We start from the raw sequence: 20,352 nt of genomic DNA, 5'->3' as shown, positions 1-20,352 counted from the left end.
GGATCATCAAAGATTTCTGTGAAATGTATCATAACAGAGCATTGGAGGCCTGATTGGCATTCTTTAATGGTGACATAGATTTTTGAGTCGGCAGGTCTAGGTTTGGATTTCAGTTTCACCCCATTTAATAAGCTTTAAGACTGAGCATTTCACCCCAGCCGGTTTGGCCCAGTGGGTAGAGCGGTGGTTGGCCTGTGGACTGAAGGGTCCCAGGTTCATTTCCGGTCAAGGGCACGTACCTCAGTTGCAGGCTCAGTCCCCATTGGAGGCCATGCAGGAGGCAGCCAACCAATGATGTTCCTCTCTCATCAATGTTTCTGTCTCTCTATCCCTCTTCCTCTCTTTTTGAAAATCAATAAAAACATATTTAAAAAAACTAAAAAGACTGAGCATTTCACTTAACTTTTCTGAGCCTCATTTTCTTTATCTGTAAATGAAGGATAATAATGCCTATCTGTTATGAGGCTAAAACTAAGTAATGTACGTGAAAATAGCGTATAAACTTCTACAATTTAGATATTCTCGTTTTGGGTTGATGTATGTAAATCAGTCCACCTGTGTACATAAAATAAAAATTAGGCTTTCCCAATGTTGTTGGAACTTTGGTGCTATAGGTGGATTTTTTTTAAGAAATAAATTGATACTTAAATCCATAGGTCTGACCCACAAAATATTGTGTTCCATTCTCCATGACGTATAGCCACACAGCAAGGTGTATAACAAGATGAGTGGAGAAAAGAGTTTATTACATGGGCTCTTTTGCAGTCTAGAACTTTTGTACTTGCTTTCAGGGAGTTTCCTGATGACAGTAGCTGATATTAAACTGGACCAAGATGCCTAGTAACTATTAGAACAGGAGTTTTAATATTTCCCGATTTAACTGCTTCTTTCAGGGTTTTGGTCTGGTTAAGAAGAGCTCTCAGTAGGAGGCTGACTAAAGTAGTAACTTGTTATTTTCAGATCTTTGTCACATCTTTTTCACAGACACAACATGTACCAACTTTGTGCTAGAGATGCTGCTCTTTGTATACATGACCCCATTTCGTCCTACTTTTGCCCCATACTATTTCATAGCTCTCTCCTTTCCAGTACTCTGTCCTATGAATTCTAGCTGCCTTTGCCTTCTCAGCTTTGGCTGTTCAATTCAGGAATGTCATGGACCTTGGTCTAGGGAGGTTTCTTTTTCCTATGCCATGACGGGGACGTTTTTTCCCCCAGATTATAAGCTCAGACAATTGTGAAGGCACATTGTGTGTTGGGTTTCCCTTCTCTCAGGAACCACCATCCTTTGTTGCCTGATGTCCAATGTCTTGAACTATTATTTCATAAACAGCATCAGTTTTAAAACAAACTTACAGCTTCTGGCAAATTGTTTTTCTGTCTCTATTTAATTTGACTAAATCCAATAAGGTACAGAATTATTTTTCTGTAGTATCTGAGGAACATAATTTTGCAAGCATAATGTTAAACAGTTCAGCTTGATTACAGTTTACCATATTAGTAGACATTTACACATCAGTTTTTGTTCACCTTTGCTTCTAGTTTTCACCCAAATAGAATTCTTAAGCCTCTGGCTCTTTGCCTATTAGTTTCTCCTACCTCCCCAAAGTGATGGCGTATTGAAATAAGTAGGCATGCGGTACTGTTACTAGCTACTACACAACATGTACCAACTTTGTGTTAGAGATGCTGCTCTTTGTATACATGATCCCATTTAGTCCTTGTGACAACCTGATGTGGTAGATGGTATTAAAGTCGTTTCACTAGTAAATGATATTTTTACCAATGGCATTCTTTCTTGCCAGGCCTTTTGGTTTTTTAAACAGCTTTATTGGAGTATAATTGACACCCCACCCCAACCCCCCCAAAAATACAGGGTAGGGCAAAAGTAGGTTTCTAGTTGCTTGTATGGAAAATAATATAATAATTATAAATAATAATAATACAAATTGTTTCATATACTTACAACTGTAAACCTACTTTTGCCCCACCCTGAACACATACTTAAATTGTGCAATTTGGTATGTTTTGACATATGCATATACCATTGAATCCACACTCCAGACACTGAAATACATCTGCTGGATTCAGACGTTTCTTCTGGCCCTGTGCTGTCTCTCCCCGCCTTCCCCAGGCAATCACTGGTAGTCTTCCCCTCACCAGAAGTTAGTTTACGTGATGTAAATGGGATCACAGAGTATGTACTCTTTTTTCGTCTGGCTTGTTTCACTCTGCATAATTATTTTGCTTTCCTTTCAATTGATGAGTAATATTCCATTATGTAAATAAGTACCACCATTTATTTATCACCTACTGAAGCACATTTGGGTAGTTTCCAGTTTTTGCTTGTTACAAACAAAACTATCAACATTCATGTACACAAGTAATCTTTATATGGATTTGTGCTTTCATTTCTCCTGTGTGAATACCTAGGAATAGAATGAATAGATCATACAATAGGTATATGTTTAACTTGTGAATAAACTGCCAAACTGTTTTCCAGAGTACATTTTTAAAAATGGAGTTACATTCTCACCAGCAGTGGGTAGTTCTCTGTATTCTTCCAGCACTTTTTATATGGTCAGTCTTTTTAATTGTAACCACTCTAAGATGTGTGTAGTGATATTTCGCTGTGGTTTTAATGTGCATTTCCTAATGACTAATGATGTTAAGCATCTTGTCATGTGCTCATTTACCATCTTTATGTCTTCTTTGGTAAAATGCCTTTTTCAATCGTTGGACTTTTTATTTAATTATGTTTTCTTTTTGAGTTTTGTGAGTTCTTTATATGTTTTGGATGCAAGTGTTTCCAAATAGCGTCTCGCAGTCTGTGTTCTTTGTATTGTTTTAATAATGTCCTTGGAGATCAGAAGTTATTAATATTGATGAATTCCATAATTTATTAACTTCTTTTTATGTGTCATGCTATTGGAAGTTGAGGTCACTGAGTTGAGACCTTTCTGCTTTTCTAACATAGGTATTAGTGGTGGACAGGCACTGTCCGCAGCCTTGTGCAGCGGGCATTGCTTCTTCTAATCTTTCTGAGTTGTGCATTCCCATCTCGGGTAGTATCCTCACACATTAGTGCTGAACATGTGAGTAGGACTGACTGCAGATTTTTAGAATTCTCTGCATAGCGCTCTCCTTTCCAGTACTCTGTCCTATGAATTTTAGCTGCCTTTGCCTTCTCAGCTTTGGCTGTTCAATTCAGGAATGTCATGGATCTCGGCCTAGGAAGGTTTCTCTTTCCTATGCCATGATGGGGACATTTTTCCCCTAGATTATAAGCTCAGACAGTTTTGAAGGCACATTGTTTGTTGGGTTTCCCTTCTCTCACTGCCCTTTGTTGCCTGATGTCCAATGTCTTGAACTATTATTTCATATACAGTGGGGCCTCGACTTACGAATGTCCCGACTAACGAGTTTTTTGAGATACGAGCTGTCTCTCGGTCGATTTTTTGCTTTGAGTTGTGAGCTAAAATTCGGGTTACGAGCCAGCTTCAGATACCCCACCTCTAGTTGGCGCAGCGAACATCACAGTGAACACCACAACATCAGCCCAGCATCACATGTCTCACTCGTTCACTTTAAGTTTTGACATACAAGTAATTTGAGTTACGAGCTCTGTCACGGAACGAATTAAACTCGTAAGTCGAGGCCCCACTGTACTAGAGACCCGGTGCACGAAATTCGTGCACAGGGGATTGGGGGGGGGGGGGGGTCCCCTCAGCCAGGCCGCTCACACTGCCCACTCTCAGCAGGCCCCCCTCCCCCCCCCCCCCCCGACTGGGGGACTCCAGTGGGGCTGAGAGGACTGGCCGCCGCCATCTTTGTGATGGAGTGATGGTTAACTTGCATATTACCCTTTTATTAAATAGGATATTGTAAATTTTTTTGGTTGTTTGGGGCAGGAGGCAAATATGATCCCTGTCACTTCATCTTGACCAGAAATGGAATTATCTGTTTTTTAAATTACTACATTTTAATTTCTGTACTAAATGTTCCCCTGTGTACACTCTTGTATAATGCATAAATCATGATTCTAGATGAATGACAGTGAGTTACCACTTCAAACACAGGACAGCTCTAAAAATAGCAATGTTCATGAGGATGTGGAGAAATTAGGACCCTTATACTTTTGTAGTAATTATGTAAAATGGTACATTTCATTGTGGAAACCAGTATGGCAGTTACTCTAAAAGCTAAACATAGAATTACCATGTGACCTAGCAATTCTACTCCCAGGTCATAGTCAACAGAATGTGGTCTATATGTCCAATTTATTATTTAGTCATAAAAAGGAATGAAGTTCTGACACATGCTACATCATTAGCTAACTTTGTACACATTATGCTAAGTGAAGTAAGCCAGATACAAATGGACAAACAGTATGATTCTCCTTATATGAAATAACTAGAATAAGCAAATATCCTATATATTAAGAGAGAAATATGCAAATTAGGCCCAGACATCACGACCAGCTCAGGAGGCTGCGTCATGACCAGCTCAGAGCACGCCCCCAGCCCCAGCCGACACACCACACACTAGGGCTGGGGGTGGGATCCGGGCGGCCGCGTCGTGACTCAGAGCCCACCCCCAGCTCAGGTGCCGCCCAGCTCCGAGACCACTCCCGCCAGGGGTTCTCAGGCAGGCATACTGTGCAGCCTGCCATGGGAGCCTTTCTGCCCAGGGAGCAAGGCCCCTGGCGGGAGTACAGCGCCACGCAGCTCCGAGGCCACTCCCGCCAGGGGTTCGCGGGCAGGCACGCCATGCCCTCTGCCCTGGGAGCAGGGCCCCCAGTGGACCCATGGACCCGCCCAGGGGGGCGTGCTCCGAGCCACTGCAGCCAGACTGTGGTTTAGCCCCGCTTCCTGTGGGGAGTGGGCCTAAGCCATCAGTAGGACATCCCCTGAGGGCTCCCAGACTGTGAGAGGGCGGGCAGGCTGGGCTGAGGGACACCCACCCAGTGCACGAATTTCATGCACCAGGCCTCTAGTATATAGATAAGAGGTAAAGATTAAAGGTTAGCAGGGACGGGGGGGGGGGAGGTGGGGGGGGGGAGAAGAGGAAACAGGGAGGTGTTGCTTAATGGTTAGTTGCACAACAGTATGAATGTAATTAACACCACTGAATTTTACACTTAATAAAATGGCATTTTATGTTACATATGATCACAATATTTAAAAGTTAATGTAATATATCAAAATCATTGAATTATATACTCTAAATGGGTAAATTTTATGGTATGTGAATTATATATGAATAAGCTGTTTAAAAAAAAAAGCAAATGAGTAATGAATGCCTTTCTTCCCTACCCTCATAGGTTTGTTCATTACCTTTTTAACTTACAAAGGATGCATAGTTTAACAAAAACAAATCAGAATTGGAGGACACAGAAATTTGAATCTCAGCTTCAAGATTTTAAGTGTGTTACCCTGGGCAAATTAACTTTTCTTAGACTTTCATTATGTGTAAAACGAGGCCAGTAATAGTGAACACACCTCTCATCTCTCACTTACATAAAAGTACATTTTATGTTAGAGGTCTATTTCTGTCCTAAAGAACTTGCGTTACCTGGACTCATTTTATTTTAGGAATAAATATGAAGTAAAGAGGTATGTGTTCTTAGATTGCACCAATCCGTAACCTTTGCACCTTACGAGCCAGTCCTATCGCAGACGCATTAATCACCCAGCTCCTGTTGCAGCATTCCCAGCCTCCTTCAGTTACGTGTACCTGCTCATGCACTTTGTTTTTGTTTTGAACCTAACAGTATTCTGTTTGAATACTACTTCTTATTTTCATCTACTAAGATTTTGTAGACAGCTCTGTGCCAAGTTAATACTCTTGTGCATCTGAACAGATACTTGGCCTTCTTCATAGCAATTTATTAGAATTAATTTTATTTTTCACTTTTTTTCTTTCTTTCTTGATCAAATTATTTACCTAAGTATCATTTTGTTAAAATGGTTTTTGAAATATCTTAAGTCATATATTTAATGATAAAAATGAAAGTGTAGTGTAAGTAGTTACTCAGATTCCAGGCATGAGAGCAGACTCTAAACCAGGTATTCCAAGAAAGGGAATTTAATACAAGGAAATAGTTGCAGAGGTGTTGGAAGAGTGAAAAACAGAGGAATATGAGGTAACTCGGAGTTTAACAACTGCCAGAAACCTAAGACTTAGAGAAGGCAGCAGGAACCAAATGCCCCGGCCTTAGAGGAGAGGCTGCCTGGCAAACACAGGCAACATGGAGTAATCCCAGCAGCTGCCAGAGTCCCAGCCTGAAAGAAATGGAACAAATTGCTGTCTTCTTTGTTTCTGCTGACCTTGGGGCTCATGACGGTGTCTTCCACTGTGGGAACTCCGTAGGCACAGGATGCTGTACTGTGTGATTGGAGAAGTCAGCCCCAAGGTGCGGAGCACAGGAGGGCAGAGTGGGAAGGAGTGGCCTGAGAGTGGCTGACACACCAGCCGTCATCTGTATTACTCTGAGAATCGTGATGCACACAGATGGCAGCAGAGTTCACACACGGTGCCAATCAAAGTTGGCCTGTAGTTTTATTTTCTGGTTGATTTAAGTTGGATTCTCTCAGAAGCAGACCTGGAGCCAAGCATTTGAGTGAAGTAGTTTATTAAGGAAACCTTCCCAGGAGAGACAAGTGAGGACTGTGGGAAGCAGGATGGGAAAGAGGAAGTGCCCAGGAAGGGAGGGTTTCTGGTGAAACAGCCCATGTTCAGCCTCATCAGACATGGTTCTGGCGGGTGTGTTTACACCTCAGAATTTCTCTCATTTGAGCCAAGGGTGCTAGGGTTTTTTTTTAACCTACCCTTCCGCCCCCCAACAATTGGGTACTAGCCACATTTTGGGTAAGTAGAAGCAACAGAACAGTGTGGTTCTCTGAAGAAGTTTGCTTCTCTGAAGAAGTTTGCCTCTGGGAGGAGCCCTTAGCACCCAGGCATTCAGAAGCTGGGGACTGGTGAAGAGGTTATACTAGGGAGGGAGGAGACCATCCTGAGCAGTTGTCTTATGGCAGTAGCAGTCACTGCCATACTGCCATTCACGCCACTTGCCCACTCTAAAATTGTGTCTTGTTCATTTTTTTTTTTAATCTGGTGGGAATTCTTGTAATTTGAAATTTTTGTAGGTGAATTTATGTTAATATTTTTTATATACCACTGTAGTTTTCATAAGGTTGCTTGGGGAGAGGATTTAATACCTCCTGCATAGTAAGTTTCATAGTAAGTCATTTTTCCATCTTGTAAGTATTACTTTCCTTTACTGACTCAGTCCAGGTAGGTTCCTGATCCCGGTTTTCTTATTGTGGAAATACACCCGAAGCTAGTTCTTCAGGAGTGTCTGGCCATGTTACTACCATTAGCTTCCCTGAGCTGCACTCTAGATTTTAGTGTTTTACCTGATTAGTCTCTAGCCAGTGAAATTAGGTTTCACTGTTGTCCTTTGTCTTTTTAAAAATGTATTGCTATATATAGTTCTCAAAACCCTGAGTAAATATTTCTTTGAGTCATAAGTGCTTTAATTTCTTGTGATTCATCTTGTTCTTCTCCTTTCCATAGTTGTAAGCCCGCACACATGACGTACTTTTTGGATTATTAATCTAAGTGCTCAAAACACCCATTTATAATATATCTAGTCTCAATATTGCCAGTTACTATTATAATTAGATATACACAGAGTGGCTTTGTTTTTCCCTTCCCATAGATACCAGTTCCAGCCTCCTTTATTAGATCTTTTATATCTCTAATAATGAGGATACACAGCTTAAACTTGACCTTTTCTGTTTCCTAACTGGTAAACTTGTTCTGTAAAGGCTTAGAAAATCACTTCTAGGTTTGGTAAGCTGCAGGTAAAAGCAGCCATATGTAACCAAAGGAGCATGGCTGGATTTTCATAAAGCTTTATATGTGAATTTGAATTGCATATAATTTTCACATTCCTAGGTCTTCTTTTGATCAGGTATAGTCTTTTGATTTTTTTTTTTCTCTCCCCAGCCAATTGAAATATGGAAACTGTTATTGGCTAATGGGCCATAGTATGTCTATCCCTGCTCTAAATCCATTGTTTTTCATATGCTCCTGTTGCTTAACCTGATTACTTGTTATCATTACCTTAATCTGCATTGCTAATTATAGAATCTTTGCAACTTTCAGCAGGGGACAATGAAAGGGAAGAATCTTTAATCATAGTAGAGCTAAAATAAGTAATAAATGTAGCCAGCTTCTGGGCTTCTGAGGTTTGAAATTCAGTGACATAGATTTTTAAGAGATGATTTTAAGAAGTAATTGATGGGAATCTCTTAGAAGAAAATATATTTGTGAATCATATGCAGTATTACACTTACCAGTTGAGTAGATGCTGGGAATGCTACTTATTCAGTATAACATTTGTCTAGCTTGTAACTTACCAAGTACTTTCCATAAATACCTCTCACCTGATTTTCACATTATCCTTGTGTACTAAGCTTAAAGGTTTTATTCCCATTTGTTTAGATGAAGAAAATACCATGACACATTAAGTGGCTTGCTGAGAGCCCACTACTAGTTAGGGAGTGGCAGAACCAAGGATTCTTGTTCATTGAACACTCACAGAAGTTTAAAAATAAGAAGTGGAGCATCATTTACAAATGAGAAACCAAAACCCAGTGCTAGTAATTCAGAGTGTGCCCTCAGGAACACTGACCTCCTGATCACCAGGCCAGGATACTTCTTTATTAGCCTGTGTCTGACATGGAGGCAACTAACCTGATATTTGTTAATATTTTTTATATTTAGATATAATTTTTAAAAATTCCACTTTTAAAAGTATAAAGTAGAATTTTATATTTCCATTAGCATGCTTAATGCCCAACCATGGTTTAAAGTGAAGGCTCTTAGGTAGCAATACGTGTGGAATGAATGCTGCTAACCTGGCCTTTTTCTTTTCAGCACCAGCATTGGATGTTGACTGGCAGAGCAACAACACCTTTGCCTCTTGTAGTACAGATATGTGCATTCATGTCTGCAAATTAGGACAAGACAGACCTATTAAAACATTCCAGGGACACACGGTGAGAAACGGGTTTTCCCCTCTTTGAAGTGATTATGATGAATAAGTAATGTTTCAGAGTGGGTTTGAAGTATGTATGTTTAATAACCAAAGAGCAACCTGGTCTATAAAATGAAAATATAAATATTTACTGTTATTTTTAGAATGAAGTAAATGCTATCAAATGGGACCCAACTGGCAATCTCCTGGCCTCTTGTTCTGATGACATGACTTTGAAGGTAATTTGGATGGCGGGGAGAAATGAGGTGGAGATGGCATACAGTGTCACTGTGCAGGCCATTTGAACACTGTAGAATGCCTCATAGTTCACTGAGTGCTTAATCCTTGTTCTTTATATTTTCTTTTATGAAGTATTGCAAATGTTTGAATAGAGCAAATAAATTTCATTTAAAAGGATGGCTGCATGATGGGAATTATGGTACTTAGAAATGTGCTGTTATAACTTGTCTTCACTATTAGAAAGTCTTATATTGGTGCAATAAATGTATTTGCACATGTAAAGATTTGACTACTAAGAAACGAAGATCTCTGTAGCATTCATGAATTTGACTGAGATCTGCAAACTACTAATTTTGCTATGGTGGTAATGTGTGACTGTCACCCTTGCCTGGAAACTGGTAGATTGCGGAGAATCACTTAATCGGTGAGTGAGCCTAGTTGACATGCCGTATTCACATCTCAATATGAATTTACATTTTTCTTGTTGTGTATCTAAAAGCAGAACTAACACCTATGTATATCACATACCACAGTAAGAGGAGAAAACATTTTGATATAAAGAACAACCTACTTAATCTTCAAATTAATGAAGCCTTTTCTGCAATATACTAACTACCGAAAAGAATGTTGTTCTTGACTCTGCAATGCCAGCGCCTGCAGACATGGTGACCTTTATAGATATCATGCTCATTAGAGAAAACTGCTCCTCCTTCTCCCAGAAACAGACTAAATGTAACCTTGGTAACCTGGGAGTTTTTTTTCCTTAAATACCTGCTGTTTTTAGTTTGATGGGTTTTTTGTTTTTGTTCTTGTTTGTTTTTTCCTCAAGCCTGGGCTTCCTTGCAAACATTGCTAATAAAAATGCTTTTCTATCAGTATAAGTTTTTTTGCTGTTGAGTTGGAGGAGTTCCGTATATGTTTGTGGAAATTAACCCTATATTGGATAAGTTTTTTCTCCATTTTGTAGGTTGCTTTTTTATTTTACTTTACTGATTGTTTCCTTTGCTGTGTGGAAGCTTTTTAATTTTATTAGCCTCGGTCTCTTTTTGCTTTTGTTGCCTATGCTCTGGTGTCATACATGAATCATATTTTATTTGTAAGTTGCTTATCTATTTTCTCTGTGCAAAATGTTTTCTGATTTTAAATTCTAAGAGCAATTTAAAATGTTAATCTTTTATTTAATGGACAGCATAAAACTAATACATAAACATTTTAGAAACATCACCTAAGGAGTTTATTGAGTTATACCATCTGCAGCTATCAAAAGTAATCTTAGAACTACAGTTAATTCAGTCCTGAAGCCTCATAATAGAGAATATTTAGAAAGAATTATAATTTTTAAAAGATATAAATGTTAAGTGTATTCTACATTTTAGTTTATTTTCAAATAGTCCCTTGATTTCTATAAACATTGTTTTGGTTATAGCAGTTATATTTTGAATTGTCAAGGTAGTGTTTTAAATGTACCTTTTGTATGGAAAAGTAATTTCATACATATTCTTTTTTGCTTAGATATGGAGTATGAAACAAGACAATTGTGTCCATGATTTGCAAGCACATAATAAAGAAATTTATACTATCAAGTGGAGTCCAACAGGACCAGGGACAAATAATCCAAATGCCAACCTTATGTTAGCAAGGTATTATTTATGTCTTACTCTTCCTTTTATGAGTCTTCTACAAATGCAATTTCTAATAAATATGACAAAAAATTAGGGGAAGATTCCATGAAGTGGGAATGTATCCTGCAAAGAAGGAATGCATATATATATATATATATATTTAAATGGGAACTTTTAAACAGAGTTTTATTATTTCAAGTCATAATGGATTTTTTTGTCTGGAGATACCAAATATTTGCTGGCGATTGTTACCCAAGTAATTGAGGCACAGTGCAATAAAATTTCTTCAGCGTTTAAAAAAACTATAAAGTTAAAAATATAGTCAATACAGTCAAAACCCTGGATTAATATAAAGGAATTATTTAAAGAGCAAAGGAATACAGTGAATTAGTTCATTTATGTGCTTCAATTCAGGGACCTGGGGATGCCCTGAAGCTGCCTTTTCTCATTATAGATTGGTTTTGCGAACACTTTCTTTTAACAGCCCAGCCTGCTTCTCATGCGGAATTTGTGCTGGCTGTTAGGAATGGATGAATATTGTACATTGGGGGTGGGCTGAGAGTATTTCAATACTTATAAAATCACATTTTTTCCTCCCTGTCAGTGCATCCTTTGACTCTACTGTTAGATTATGGGATGTAGACCGAGGAATTTGCATCCATACCTTGACAAAACACCAAGAGCCTGTGTACAGTGTAGCTTTCAGTCCTGATGGCAGGTATCTGGCAAGTGGGTCTTTTGACAAATGTGTGCACATCTGGAACACACAGGTATGTCTATATGTCTGTATAAGAATAGTCAAGTATTCTCATATTCAATAGGAAGCATTAGCCTGTACAAATAATTTTCTTTTTGGTTGTCATTCCTTTTGTTCCCTGAATTCAGTTCTTGTTTTTAAATGAATACTTTAAAAAAATTACTGCTAATTAAAGATGGAAACCAACTGAAGTTATATTTTCATGATATGGACCAGATTTTAGAAACAACTCTAGATTCTTCATTTTATTTTTTCCAGTACTTTTGCAGACCTAAAATGTGAGAGTTTAATAAGGTGCATTTATTAAATAATATAATTTTTTTGTTTTCTAAAGATTGTCTTTGAATAACCTATATGAGCAGTGAAAATGTACTAAAGGACACGATTTTATGACTGAACACAATGTAATAAACTTAAACCTCTGCTACCATTTTAGGGACAGTGCTATAGAGAGTCTTTCCTAAAAGTGGAGAAAATGGCCTGTTTGTGCTTTCCTTTATTTTTTTAAAAAATCTTTTCAGTATTTTAGTTTTTATTCTACATATACTGTTTTTTTTTTCTGCTACTTTTTTAAAAATTGATTTGAGAGAGAGGGAGGGAGGGAGGGAGGGGGAGAGAGAGAGAGAGAGAGAGAGAGAGAGAGAGAGAGAATTATCCATTTGTTATTCCACTTATTTATGCATTCATTGATTGCTGCTTGTATGTGCCCTGACGGGAGATCAAACCCTCAACCTTAGCCTATTGGAGTGACCACTAACCAACTGAGCTACCTAGCCAGGGCCATACAGTTTCTTTAATAGCAGTCACTTGACTCCCATGATCCAGCTCTTCACTGGTTATTGTACAACCACAGTAAGTTATTATGGTCTATTTCTCTTTGTATTACTCTGCATTGCTTCTGGTCAGACTATTTTGCTTAAACCATCATTTTCAAGTGTTCTGTTTTTGTTTTTCCTTATCCAAGGATATGCTTTTTATTGATTTTTAGAAGAGAGAGAGAGAAACATTGATTAGTTGTTTCCCATACATGCCCCGACAGGGAATCAAACTGCAGTCTTTTGGTGCATTGGACGATGCTCCAACTAACAACCACCCAGCCAGGGCTCAAGTATTATTTTTGATGAAGTTATTCATTCAGGTGGTCTTCCCCCCAAAAAAACAAAACATTGTAAAAGGTATACACTGAGAACTTTTGCTCTCATTTCTGTCTTGATCTCCTACAGGCAACTGTTTTTATTAGTTTTAGTTGTCATCTTATGTGTGTAAAACCAATACGATTCTTTCATTTTACACTTTTACTATTTTGTTGTTACATTTATATTGTTAACTTATTTGGTGTCAGCTAGAGTTCTAATTTTATCTTAGAAGATGGATAATCAGTTATGTCAGTACAATTTATTGTCCCTTTAATGTTTCATAATACCACTTCTTTCATATACTAAGTTCTTGTGTGATTTATTCATAGGTGCTCTTGTATATACCTGTATCACTAGCATAGCTTTAATAACTATAACTTTGTAAGTCCCTCTAATTAAGTATTTTTTTCCCTTCAGTAAGATTTTATAATTTCTTTTTTTTTTAATTAAATCTTTATTGTTCAGATTATTACATTTGTTCCTCTTTTTTCCCCCCATAACTCCCCTCCTCCCAGTTCCCGCCCCACCCTCCGCCCTCACTCCCCACCCACTGTCCTCATCCATAGGTGCACGATTTTTGTCCAGTCTCTTCCCGTATCCCCCACACCCCTTTCCCCCCCAAGAATAGTCAGTCCATTCCCTTTCTATGTCCCTGATTCTATTATAATCAACAGTTCATTCTGTTCATCAGATTATTTATTCACTTGATTCTTAGATTCACTTGTTGATAGATGCATATTTGTTGTTCATAATTTGTATCTTTACCTTTTTCTTCCTCTTCCTCTTCTTAAAGGATACCTTTCAGCATTTCATATAATCCTGGTTTGGTGGTGATGAACTCCTTTAGCTTTTCCTTATCTGTGAAGCTCTTTATCTGACCTTCAATTCTGAACGATAGCTTTGCTGGATAAAGTAATCTTGGTTGTAGGTTCTTGGTATTCATCACTTTGAATATTTCTTGCCACTCCCTTCTGGCCTGCAAAGTTTCTGTTGAGAAATCAGCTGACAGTCGTATGGGTATACCCTTGTAGGTAACTGAGTTTCTTTCTCTTGCTGTTTTTAAGATTCTCTCTTTATCTTTTGCTCTTGGCATTTTAATGATGATGTGTCTTGGTGTGGTCCTCTTTGGATTCCTTTTGTTTGGGGTTCTCCGCGCTTCTTGGACCTGTAAGTCCATTTCTTTCACCAGGTGAGGGAAGTTTTCTGTCATTATTTCTTCAAATAGGTTTTCAATATCTTGCTCTCTCTCTTCTTCTGGCACCCCTATAATTCTGATGTTGGTATGCTTGAAGCTGTCCCAGAGGCTCCTTACACTATCCTCGCATTTTTGGATTCTTTTTTCATTTTGCTTTTCCGTTTCGGTGTTTTTTGCTTCCTCGCATTTCACATCATTGACTTGATTCTTGCGCTCCTCTGGTCTGCTGTCGGGAGTCTGTATAATATTCTTTATTTCAGTCAGTGTATGCTTAATTTCTAGTTGGTTCCCCATCATAACATCGAGGGTCTCATTAGTTTTCTTGTAGATCTCATTAAGTTTATCGGCGGCTTCTAAACAGTTCTTGAGAGACCTTAAAAGTGTGGTTCTGAACTCTAGATCTTCCATTGACAATTTTGTCCTGTTTCTTTGTCTCCGCATTTTGTTATGCTTCCTTGATGCACCCCCTAGTGGTCTTTGTTCGTGGTCTTATAGTTAAATCTTGATTGTTGTAGCTAATTCCAGGGAGGGTTTGACCTCCAGGCCAAGTGGCTATGAGAATCAGCTGTGTCAGCAGTGAGAGAACTTCTGTCCTCTAGGGAGGTGCTAATCTGGCGTTTGCCTGAGGCTATCTGGCAAATGCCTCTGTGCAGGGCTTGGGCGGGGCGGGTCGCACAGGATCAACAGGGTGGGCCTGAGAGAGCAGTTATGGCGGCTCTCAGTCCTGTCCCCAGGGGCTCTGCCTCTCTGAGTCCCAGCACCCGCTGCAAAGCTCGGAGAGAAAGCTGCACTCGCTCTGACCGAAGCCAGGCAGTCCCGCTTCTCCCGTTTGAGTCTGGGTCCCTAAAGACTCGCCCGGATCTGGAGCTCAGAGTCTGCGACTCCCTCCCGATTGAAAACGCCAACCGCGCCCTCCGCCGCCAGCCCGCTCCGCGCACTCCGCACCTCAGAATTTGACTTCAGCACTGCGCCTCCTCTGAGTGTCCGTATGCGTTTCTCTTTCCTCCTAGTTGTAGGACTTCCACTCAGCCAGCGTTCCAGTGGTTCTGGGTGATGTCCGTTCCGTCTTTTAGTTTCACTTTTGAAGTAGTTGTTCAAAGCAGCAAACTCCGGCGTTAACCTATGCCGCCATCTTGGTTCTCTCCCAAGAACTCTTATAATTTCTTTATAAAGACTTTTCCTTTTTCTAAATTTATTCTGAGGTGTTTTATGGATTTTATTGTTAACCACAAATATCTTTAAAAAATATATTCCTTTTATTTACTGGTTGTTGCTCGTGTTTGGAACATTATGAATTTTGGCACATTACTGTGCTCTTTCAGTCTACTAGTTACATTTCCCTTGGCTTTCCTTTCACATTACTCTTTCTGTTGTGACTGAATAGCAAAGGCTTTTTAGATACAATCTATGGATAATTTGTCTGTTGTATATCTTTTCAATCACTCATTTACTCCATTGTGAGAAAATCAATTTCAATGAAATTTGGGTATAGGACTTGACTAATGGCAGATACTGATTGGTTTTTAAGGGCATTTGAGCAGCTATCCATGCTGTTTTGTTGTATCACTATTATGTACCAAAAATTACATTTTACTTTTTTTTTAAGTTTGAAAATAGCAAAATGCATCTAATGAGTTTTTAGTGTAGGAGACAGTCATTATCCTTTTTCATATATGCATGTAGTTCTTTTCTTTCATTACTTGGGTGATATGTTACCTAAGCATTTGACAAGTAAATTGTTGAAATCTGGTCTGAATATACATATAGATTTGAGTAGATGCTGATGATCCGTTGACTCTGGCTTTTGACCATGCTCTTTTTGTTCAATTATAGCTTAATTCAAGCTTAGAAATTGGTCAGTACTTTTAAAAGAAAGTTTTTGTTTTCTTAAACCCCAAAGTTGACTGTCCTATAGATTTTACTTTTTATGTATCAGTAGATTTTAGATTTTATTGGTGCCACTTCTTTCTCTTCTAATTGTAGATATTCAAGACCTATATTCATACTTGTTAATTAATCTCTTAAATTGTTAGAAATTTTAGGTAGGAAAAGAAAAATTAGGAAGCAGTAGAGCCTTCCCAGTGTGATCAGCTGTGGCAGTGCATTTGTGGTTTCTGAAGTATTTCCAGATACACTGTGAAGAGGAAAGCAAGGAAAAACAGACTTTGTAGTGATATACTCGGGTTAGCGGTCTGGGAGGTATTTACCAGGTACATGTCTGCTGACATGTTCTGTTTAGAAGGCCGGTTAGGCTGCTTTAAAGCTGAGAGATACCATCCTGTTTGTGAGGGCAGGACACCAGAAGCATATTTTTCATTGTCCATTTCCTCCCAGCAGAACCTCTGACCTTTGCCATATTTAATAACTGGTTTCTTAAGACGGTACAGTTTTTGTGCTGAGTTTTAATTACTCAGTGGCAGCTGAATGATTATTGTTCCTCTTGCTGAAGGAATAAAATAATTTAATTATGATTCCGCTAAATTGATAATGAAATTATTAGTGATCCTACTTACACTTTTTTAAGAATTCAAGAATTATGTACGTATATTTTTTAGCTTCTTTCATAACTCCTATAGCTTAGGGGTCTATTCTAGTTTTACTTAATATGGAATACCTAACAGATTCACACTACAATTGTCTTTACAAGTTGGCCAAACTCGTGCAGTTTTTAGTAACATCATCAAAAGTTTAAGTCATAGATTGAATGTTCACTTCTAACCATTGTTAATTGTGTCAGAGAGGCCAAAGGTGCCTTAGCTAAGAATGGTTATCAGTCCTGGAGAAACCAACTGTGTGAATGATCTGTTGAGAGCAGATTAGTGTTCTCTTTTTATGAAAGGATCCCCAAATCACACTTCTAGTATTTTAGCGCTTGTATTTATTTTGGAGTTAAGTCTAAATCCTACCTTTGATTGCTAGAAATAAACCTTATAATATTTTACCTGAGGATGTTAGTATTTATAAAATTTTGTTTTTCATATTTTTAGACAGGTGCTCTAGTTCACAGCTACAGGGGGACAGGTGGAATTTTTGAAGTTTGCTGGAATGCAGCAGGAGACAAGGTTGGAGCCAGTGCGTCAGATGGCTCAGTAAGTGTAATGCAGTGTTTCCGAGGGGGTGTGCGCAAACATAGAGAAGACATGTGGCTTAGTGTTCTCTTCAAAGTAAATTTTATGACATGGTATTGATCTTTTTACTGAAAACTGTGTACTTTTTATGTTCATTTCATTCAAAAAAATGTAAACAAAATTTGTGCTACCTTTGCTAAAAGAGTGTGTTCATAATCAAGAAATTGACAGTTATTTTTAAAATCAAGCTTCCTTAGTGAAATTAGGAATAGCAGGATACCACTATGAGAGATTTGAATTTTCATTGCCTATTTCTACTTTCTCTTCCCTGCAGAAGAGCGTTGGTGGCCAGGGAGCGGGCAGTAGAGGCAGTTGAGTCCTGCCTTTGAGGAATGTGTGGTGCTGAGAGACTTTTCAGGGTGAAGTGAAATACTAGCTCTGGCTTCTAAAACTCTGAAAGCAAAGGGAAGGTGGAAAGGGTACAGCCATTAGCTGTTTACTGAAGCTGTAGTTTAAGATAATCTGTAGTATGTTTTGCTAAAACCCAAAAGATAGAAAAGGGCTTATTTTGAACATTTTCTTAAAACTTTTTTTTTTTAATTTTTATTTATTTCAGAGAGGTAGGGAGAGGAATAGAGAGATAGTAACATCAATGATGAGAGAGAATAATTGATTGGCTGCCTCCTGCACTCCCCTTACTGGGGTTTGAGCCTGCAATCCAGGCTTGTGCCCTTGACCGGAATCAAACCTGGGACCCTTCAGTTGGCAGGCAGATGCTCTATCCACTGAGCCAAACTGGCGAGGGTTATTTTGAGCATTTTTTTACTTCTTAGTTAGCAGAAAGTAAATCTTCAAAATGTTAGCCATGGTTCTGCCTCTGTAATGTTAGCCCATCATTGTTTCCTCCAGCTGGATTAGACGATGTATTTGATTTCTGTTAAGTGCCCGTTGCCATGATTACTATTGCTTTACCAGCTTTGTGAACTTGGAACCAAGAAATAGATTCCAAATTGTACTATAGAAAAGTTAAGTTACAATTGTATAATGAAATTCTTAACACACCGGTTGATTATTTTAATTTCTTACAGGTTTGTGTATTAGACCTTCGGAAATAGCGCTACTAGTTGGAAGCCATGGACCGACTATGAATGTGTACATAGCCAAAATGACTGTCCCTGACCCATGTACTGCTATCGTCCCACTTGAACCATGGCCAGTCCACTACAGCCAAATCTAAAAGAAGTATATACACAAAATTGCACCCTGAAGATGGCAGAATTTTGTCACAGCTTGTGAATTCTGTTCACCAAGTGCTGGAATCTAATCTGCTGTGCCCCTAAAATAGCATTTAGAAGTTTTGGATATGAAAAACAGAAGAAAGAAATATGCATTATAAAAGCAGACCATACATGTACCAGTTTTTGGATACTAATGACAGCCTTGTTTCTCCCCTTTGAATCAGCAGACACCATGGATTATATTCTTTTCTTTCCTTCAATAGTTGAGCAGTTTGTATGTACAGAGAAAATGGACTTACAAAAACTTGCAGCAGTAGTTTGTTCTTGCTTTTAAACTTTTATTTTTGGTTTAGTTTATGAATGCATGAAGTAAGGGAGTGAATCAGTTTCTTGTTTATATTTTTTTCACCATTTACAAAAATTATTAAAAAAATATTTTAATGCATTCTTTTGAAAAGATAAATGTTTGGTACCTTTTATGGCTCCCAGAGCATATATTCAATTGGTGCATGTTGTGGAAGGAGAAATTGGAAATTAATAAAAATATATGACTTTGGTCATGTCAATCTGTAAGACACATCAGTAAAAGGGTATTATGCTCTGTTTTTTTGTTTTGTTTTGTTTCATTTTGTTTTATTTTGTGATGTGGCTTAAATGCAGTAGTTTCTATTTGGGGACATATTTCTGCCAATTAAAGACTAGGAGGGCACAAATTTTTTTTAAAAAAATACCATAGAGAAGATGCAAAAAAAAAAAGTCTTCTGATGTTTTGTAGCCATAACTAAATTATGGTTAAAATGTGCACTATTGTAAAAGGAGCAAAGTAGGTTTGGGGTTTTTGTTGTTTGTTTATTTGTTTGTTTTGCTTTGTTTTTTAAGAGATTAAAATGTTTCTGGATAAGGATTAGCTTCTCAAAAGTGTCCATCATTCTGTGTAGAAGCTTAAATATGTAATATAACCAAACTCCAGTATTAAAAATCTCTCGTGTAACTTTTCTTTATACAAAGCAAGATAACGGCATATAACACTGCCATTACGGGGCAAAATGTTAGCTATCTTAGTTTAAAAACAATCTTTAAAACAAGACTTGCTTCAAGGTGTTTTTAAATAGCAGTGATTCCTATTTTCTTTTTTAATGTATACTTGCACTAACTTCCCTGCTGCTCTGATTCTGCATTTGTGGTACTTGTGACTACATTTTTCTTCAAACATAGATAGATTTAAGCTGCTATTTTTTTTTTGTGTGTCAGTAATCACTACTATATCATGTCTTTTACTATGTTTATGATATCAAGTATTTTCTTAAGGATGTAGGTATCAGATCAAATCTCCTCTTGTGCTCATGCAACTAAAAGCAAAAATTTAGAGAATTGACAAATGATAGTATGGGGCTATGTTCATATGTGTGATTAACAAGTTTGTTTTGGTTAAGGTGAGAAGCCAGAACTGTCAGTTTTGAAGAGAACAGTTGTCAAATTTATCTCTCAGATTTTAATTAAGGAATCGCTTAGCAAATTTGTAACACTATTTCCATTACTAAATATTTTGAGGCCTTTACTACTAAAATTTTAACCTCTGTTTTAAGTACAAAGTGATTTAGTCCAAGTAATGCAGCTTTGATTTTCAGCATTTGTTGTTTTGCTATATTTACATAAGAGCATTGATTGAAGCAAGTCTTGGTTTTACTAAGGTAGGATAGCATTTGCTATTGTTAAAGAAAATAAATACACTTAATTCCATAATACATTGTTATATGTACCCCAGTTGTTGTTAGTGGGGACTATGATACTGTAATAATATTTTTAAAAATTTACATCCAGAGAGGCAGTCATTTATGATGGTTTTGTGCCAGCTGTTTTTAGGGTTTGGATCACATTATACATACTTAGAACTATTACCCTGTGACTTATGTAGGAAACCTAATATGCTGAGTATCGGGCACTTGAAATCCTGCTTTTATTGCTGGAGGTCCACATCTGTGGTAAACCTCTGTTGTTGTTTTAAAAAAATAAATAAAAATAAAAAAAATCTGTGCAATAATTTTTAAAT

At 37.9% G+C, this 20,352-nt stretch overlaps 1 protein-coding gene across 3 annotated transcripts in view; it reads left to right on the top strand.

Annotated features, from left to right (window-relative positions):
- Positions 1 to 19,206, top strand: part of TBL1XR1 (TBL1X/Y related 1) — a 169,508-nt gene extending 150,302 nt beyond the window's left edge. For 2 of the 3 annotated variants that reach the window (XM_081087462.1, XM_081087463.1), the window contains exons 11-16: positions 8,947 to 9,068; positions 9,211 to 9,285; positions 10,799 to 10,926; positions 11,513 to 11,678; positions 16,984 to 17,085; positions 18,153 to 19,206. In XM_081087462.1, coding sequence (XP_080943588.1) covers positions 8,947 to 9,068; positions 9,211 to 9,285; positions 10,799 to 10,926; positions 11,513 to 11,678; positions 16,984 to 17,085; positions 18,153 to 18,179 — 620 coding nt within the window. In that variant the 3' untranslated portion in view covers positions 18,180 to 19,206. The remainder of the gene's footprint in view (positions 1 to 8,946; positions 9,069 to 9,210; positions 9,286 to 10,798; positions 10,927 to 11,512; positions 11,679 to 16,983; positions 17,086 to 18,152) is intronic. The other variant, XR_013995750.1, reaches the window with a different exon arrangement.
- Positions 19,207 to 20,352: the final 1,146 nt, after the last annotated feature.

Source organism: Myotis nattereri (assembly GCF_964212035.1).
Source record: "Myotis nattereri genome assembly, chromosome: 3".
In the NCBI taxonomy this organism is placed as follows: domain Eukaryota; kingdom Metazoa; phylum Chordata; class Mammalia; order Chiroptera; family Vespertilionidae; genus Myotis; species Myotis nattereri.
This window is presented reverse-complemented; position numbering and strand designations above follow the sequence as displayed.